At 39.2% G+C, this 6,925-nt stretch overlaps 1 protein-coding gene across 1 annotated transcript in view; it reads right to left on the reverse strand.

Moving 5' to 3' along the window:
* The window catches only part of ahr2 (aryl hydrocarbon receptor 2), a 48,484-nt gene extending 45,406 nt beyond the window's left edge, over positions 1-3,078 (reverse strand). The window contains exon 1 of the mRNA XM_043223523.1: positions 2,737-3,078. Within this exon, the coding sequence (XP_043079458.1) occupies positions 2,737-2,795 (59 nt within the window). The 5' untranslated portion in view covers positions 2,796-3,078. The remainder of the gene's footprint in view (positions 1-2,736) is intronic.
* Positions 3,079-6,925: the final 3,847 nt, after the last annotated feature.

The following is a 6,925-nucleotide window of genomic DNA, read 5'->3' on the forward strand; positions in this document are numbered from 1 at the left end:
ACAGGCTCGTGAAAATGAATAATCAGTTACAGTCGAACACAAAAGAAGTAGAAGCAGTAGAAGGCAAAAAGACGTTCTCAACGCACGGCTGAGATGCTGAACTCTTCCAAGTTGAAGTTTCAGCTGTTTTCAGCAGAAGGGTGAGGTTAGCCGGTTCATTACTTGTGCCTATGTTTTTGTTTTCGCATAGATTAGAAGTGAGGAAATCTTGACAAGGTTCTTTAGAGAGAGAGAGAGAAAGAGAGAGAGAGGTTCTACTGTTCTACAGCATTCCAACTTCCAGCTACGGTGGTGTGAAGCCAGGAGTCTGGTTACACTCCCTCTCAATACCCTCTTTGTGTCAGTCGCAGTCTTTGGCCGCTCCAGCGCCTCGCCGCCCTACTGGCTCGTTTGGACGTCTATCAGCACGCTAAAACACACACTGCAGCTCAAGCTCCGGTAAGCAGCTATTCTGAAGTGTGGACATACCGTGCAAAGGTCGTCCGTCTCCTGCGCCAATGACGACCATAATATACACACAACCCAGTGGGTGGGCCTGACGGGGCTGTCAACAGGTACGGCCTTCTGCACCACTGCGCACTTATGGGACGGTTTGTAGGCCAAATACACAGAGCGCACATCAAATTATCACACAAATCCCTCCTGTCCATCAACTAAAGTGATATAAATCAGCAATAAACGCCTAAACCTCAAACAGAATGCCTGAGAAATAAACGCGTGACGTTAGCGCTCGTGTTGCAGGATTATCAGAGTATACTGCGGACATGCGCAATTGGAGCATTCACTACGTATAATGCATTATTTCTGTTTTTGTTTGCGAGCAGAATGTTTTTTTTTTCATTATAAAACGAGTTTGTTTTGCAGTAATTGTCACCTTTGCTCAGTTCTGTCACTTAAAAGGTATTCGATTCGAATCGAAGTGGCACAAAACAAAAACTAGATGTGACTAAGACACCACTTTGATTTTACATGCTAGAAATGACTTAATTATTACGTTTTGCATTTTAGTTTGTTATTACAGTAAATTAAGCTTTCTTGAGATTCGCAAGTAACTCAAAAATACTGTTTCAAATTAAAATAACAGCACACGCTTATTGGCGACCTTACTTATTGAACAAATTAAGCTAAATAAAGCGAATTATCTAAATCGTACGATAATCGTATATTTGCATAATATCAACCAGTTGCCACCTTACTGTCTAAACGGTGGCGTAAAAGTAAAACACAAAAACTTTGATTGCTACCAATATTAAATAATGTGCTTGATTTGACAATTTGATGATATTTATAAATCCCATGACAAACTGCTTTTACAGTGTACTTCAAAAAAAAAAAAGTGGATCTGCTTTGTTAGAATCCCTACCATTGCGATCCATTATATTTGCATGGGATATGTGTAACACGAACACTGTAAATGTAAAGCGAGACCAGATAAAGAAAAGCAAAAGTGACCCAAATCCATGTTTCGGTGCGACAGAGGTTATTAAGCACACCCCCGCTCCCACAGAGTCACTCTCTTCAAGACAAACTGCATTCCCCCCTCCCAAAACCAAACTATCTGCAAAATCACGAAAGCGGAGCACCAGCAAGCTCCTACAACAACTCCGAGGCGTGCTTCGGCTTTCCAGCCAGTTCCACCACAGTTGCGTAAGAGGTTGCGTGACTTTAAAATATGTTAATTTGAGGAGGGGGGGAGCGAGCAACAAAAAAAAAAGAAGCAAAAAGTAAAAAAAAAAACCCTGTGTTCTCATGATGTGAAAAAAGACTATATCAGATTACAATAACATACTCCCCCCGGCTCACCCCTCCCTCGTGTAAGCATCGCGTGAGAGCGCCGCCAACTCTCGACTTGATTATGATTAATACAAGAGTACTATTTCCATGCCAGACCCAGAACTATACACACCAAGCCTGAATCTTAAGGTGTCCCGACGGATACAGATCTGGGTCAAATTCAGACCTCTTTTGTTTGTGACGCAACGAACGCAATGTTTTTTTTTCCATCATTATACAACAAATCTGTTTCCAGCCGACAAACTTTTTGCAACAATTGTCACTTTTGCTCAGTCCCGCGATTCAAATGTCTTCGCTTCGCTTCCGAGCGGCAGAAAACAAGACTGGACGCGGCTTTGACTTCGCGAGACAGAAATTACGCTGAAATGTTACAGTATGCGTTTTAGTTTGTTGTTACAGTAAATCAGACTCTCCCGAGTCAACAATCACCTCAGGCGGTCATTTTGCGGACCAAAACATTAATTTATAAGCTTAACTGTGCGTTATGTGCAGCTATAAGAAAACGCAGGCATTTCCAATTTCACACACACACACACACACACACACACACACACACACACACACACACACACACACACACAAACCTGCATAAATACGTACACACACACCTATCTATCTATCTATCTATCTATCTATATATATATATATATATATATATATATATATATATATATATATATATAGAAAGAGAAAGAGAGAGGTAGGTAGATTTCTTTACTGTATAGTAATGTAGTTACCTTTAAATCACGTTTACAAGGTTCTGTACAGCAAAGTAAACACTGTACCATTTGAAGAATGGAACGCGCTCCGTTCTATTGTCAGAACGTTACAGTGAAACATTATATAGCCGTTCGAAATTTAGTTACATTGTATAAATAACCTTGCTGCGCGAGACGCGAGCGCGGTTTGAACTTGAACGTGAGAGCTGCCGCAAAAACTTACATTTTCTGAACGGGCTTCTTCCGTTTCTTGACCGCATATATACCGATACCCCCCGACATGGTCGTCTGGTGTCTCCGAGAAGTGTTTAAAATATGACTAGCATGTAAAATCCCCTAAATTTCCTTTAAATGTCGACGAAAGCGTGCGTTATTCGGGTAAATCCTCGCGCGCGCACACACACAAACAAGAGGAGAAAAGTCCCGTCCAGATGTAATTCCCGCCGGCGTCGCTTCTTTACACCGAAAGCAGCTTAAAACGAAGACGAAAAGTTTCCGAAAGTTTTCATCCTACACGGCGAATGGCAATGGCGTGAGCTGAGCAAATTTTCCTTCTTCCTTTTTTGTTTTTTTCGACCTGTCATTCTCTAGTGGCTCCAAACGGCGCTTGCAGGCAGCGGACTGGCTGAGGGTTCTGAGCGTCGACCAATCACGGGCGCCGGGGCGCTAGGCAGGTAAGCTGGACGCTTTGTGATTGGTTGGAAAAGTTTTCAGGAAATCATAAACACAGGAGCGTTCTTAAGGTGGACTGGAGAAAAGCGGCATTGCACCCTCACTCGGCTGCGCTTTGGTGCACTTGCAGCGTTGTTCGGTCTATAAAGTTATATTTATCATTTGACATACGTTTATTTGAGATTTCCGTTAAAAAGGGTCCAAACTTGCGTTAGCGTAGGCCATTTGTATTACAAAATACAAAATCCAGACAAAATAAAACATTTAGTGCAGTACTACCAACATAATTAGTGGTCATTTACTGTAATCACGTAAAAACAACTATGATTTATTGCTTTTGATATGTGTTTATCCACAGTTATTGTAGTTACTGTTACTATTGTTATAGGCCTATAAGTGTTTGCACACTTAAGCCACACCTAAAATGTCTGAATGTCATAGCATTACATAACAAAATATCAAAACAAATGGCATTTTTTAAGACAGTACAAAAATACCTTTTAAGCAAAACGTTTATAGTGCGTTTATGATTATAAACTACATATATACACACCGTTTAAAATAAAGACAAACTGAATAGTGACACTTTCTGGCTGTGAAACGCTCCGGATGACGTTCACAGCTAATGTGATGAACTACACCTGGGTGAACTCGAGGGGAACTGACTTCATACATCCCCTAAAATCACCTTGGGACCAGCTGATTAGAAGTAATTGGAAAAATGGCTCGGAGAAGTGAAGTTAATTCTAGGAAAACTCTAGCAGGATTTCTTTGTAAATTTTATTATCTAACCAAATGACATTTAAACTTTTTCTCTTTTTTTTATTTTGTGAAGCTCAGGTGCTCGAACGCTTTTTGGCACTATGTGTTCCCCCTGATTCCTGTTAAAAGAATTCAATTGTAGACCATTCGGGAAGATATAAATCTGCACAGGACAGGAATGACATGTGAGTGACTGTTAGTGGAAAGGTTTAGTCACACAAATACTTTCTGCAAACATTCCTCACATGGCAGGATTTTGAATAGTTTATGGTCACATATTGTGAACGTTACAAATGAAAATTAGTCATTTGGAACATATTTAGTCTTTTTTTTTTTTTATTTGGTGTTGTCATGGCAGTAAATTGTTCTAAATATAAAATTGTAATATATAAAATGGCAATAGCAGGCCAAGAAACTTTCATAAATATGTCTAAATATATTTCCAAACTATATTTCCAAACTTATATTTCTATTTCTATTTAATTTAATTTATATGCTCTTTTAATAACTCAAATAAATACATATACAAATATATTTTGTGATTTAAATATTAATTTAAATATTGTCTTAACTTAATAATAGCAATAGTAATAGTAATTGATTGAAACACACACGCATAAAATACATTTAAAAAATAATTATTTATTAAATAATGACAGAATAATGTAGAAAATGCGAGCGGTTCTTGCTTTGTTGCCACATAGGATGTTCTGAGTGATCCAGGTTCTTCCCTCAATGTGAATGTCTATGTAGATCACTTAGAAAAGCGATCAAATATCTTTCTTCAACAAACAGACTAATTTGACGTATCATTCATCAGGCTGTGGCACAAACGCACAGGAGGATTATGAGTCAGAGTTTAATTTACACCCCATCAGATATAATGAGACTGAACATAAATAGATAAAAACCTCATGCTGTCCAAGCTACATCTGTAAACTACAACGTTACACAGCTATAGGTGAAATCTGTCAGTTTAGGTAAGCAGATAGGATGAGCCTCAGGCCTGTTTTTCCCACATATGATTTCCCTGCTTTCCAATAGCTTGCTCATTGTGTGCACGTGTGTGTGTGTGTGTGTGTGTGTGTGTGTGTGTGTGTGTGTGTGTTTTGCGGACGTGCCGGTAATGGTGTCTTCAGTCACGCTCTACAAGTCAGGTTTCTATCTTCACCTCAGGTATTGTCTTTTATCCCACAGTTTATACAACTAAAAAACAGGAAATGCAAACAGACACTTATCTAAACGGAAAAAAAAAGATTACTATTACTGAACTGGCATATTTTCAACAATTTCAAAGAAAAACAACACCCCTCGCTGATATCAAGGCACTTTTTGAACATTGCTCAAAACTGTAAAAGCATGTGCAAAAATTTGTCTCGTCATTATTGTTAAAGCTTATATTTGAGTAAAGGTGCTGTAATTTTTTAATAATAGACTAATCAGACAAAGAACACCTAACAATCACCTACTGTAACATTAGAGACTGTTTCTATGAGCTGTGATACGTACGCCATACAGTATTTTTTGAACGTTCACTTCATACAGGCTTCTGAGGCAGCATAACTGCATACTGATCTAGAACAAAATTAAATGTTTTGGTGATAATTAAAAAAAGAATATTTAATTAACATACTGATTTCTCGATGGAAATTGCTTCAGATGTGCATATATATACATATATATATATATATATAGAAGAAGGTACCTCAAGAGACAAGAAGTAAAGCAGAACTTGGATTTGGATGAGTCTTGATGCCTTCTTGCCTTGTGCCATCACACAGAATCTGTTTTCCCATTCCAATGAGCTACTTTTCTATTGTCTTTCCACATAAACATGTGCTAGACAGCCGTGTATGTGTGGAAATAAGCTCATTCTCCAACTCCCCCAGAGTTTTACCATTTTTGAATCCATTCAGCCGACCTCCAGGTCTGCCGCCAGCACTTTTAGCATAGCTTAGCATAGATCATTGAATCCAATTAGACCAGTAGCATCGCGTTCAAAAATGGCCAAAGAGTTTTGATACTTTTCCGGATTCTTCCGTAGTTATAACGTGTGCTAAGAACACGGTGAAAAGTTGTCATTTTGTAGGCCGATATGACTAGGAACTATACTCTCTGGTGTAACAATCAAAGAAGTTTGCTGCCGCATCCTCTACTCATTCAGTATTCCATCTCTTGGAAATAGGCCTACGTCACAATGAAACCGGTCGCAAATTTCCGGTTCACGCAGACGCAAAAAAATAAACATCCCTGAGCACTGCCCCTCACAGTTTTAGACGCAAAGTCGCTGCCTCTAAAGAAGCATTTTAGAGCTTTCGTTCGTAGCCAAAAGCATCATAACAACACATTAGCAAATGTTTACACCTAGAAACCACAGCAAATTATATTACCTAAAAAAGTTAATGGAATGGATTGCGTTACTACAATTTTCGTAATGTCATTTGGAAGCAGCAATGGACCGCAATTTATCTACCCAGCACTGGCTACCAATTAGCCAACATCCACACCTAGATACCACCTAGCAACATGCTACATTTCTCAGAACACCTTTAGCACAGTCTTTGCTATCATAACAGTGAGTTCAACACGGGCAAGCATTACTAAAATCTAGTTGTTTGTGTAAATTAATCTCCAGTGTTTTTGTCTGCTAATATGGAAATTAAATCCCAGTGTGTGGCTTTTGTGTAAATATTAAGTTTAGCCTGCTTTCAATGTTTCCTCATGAAAACAGCGGAGCAGCACGACGGCTCTTTGCCAGCATGTGTGGGAGGTTTCCAGGCATTGCTCATTAGGTTCATGTGGCCTGTGCATGTTCACACACAATGACAAAGCGGTTTTCTGTTCCAGAAGGAGCAGTATCGGACCCTCCGTACACAGTTTACTCTGTGGCAATTTGTCAGCATGGTGTTTGAAAGTCCAGTCATGCAGTGAGAGGGAAAATAGAGACTCAAATGGACCCGGGATAAATCTTCCAAGAC

This window comes from Puntigrus tetrazona, chromosome 22 (genome assembly GCF_018831695.1).
Source record: "Puntigrus tetrazona isolate hp1 chromosome 22, ASM1883169v1, whole genome shotgun sequence".
Classification (NCBI taxonomy): domain Eukaryota; kingdom Metazoa; phylum Chordata; class Actinopteri; order Cypriniformes; family Cyprinidae; genus Puntigrus; species Puntigrus tetrazona.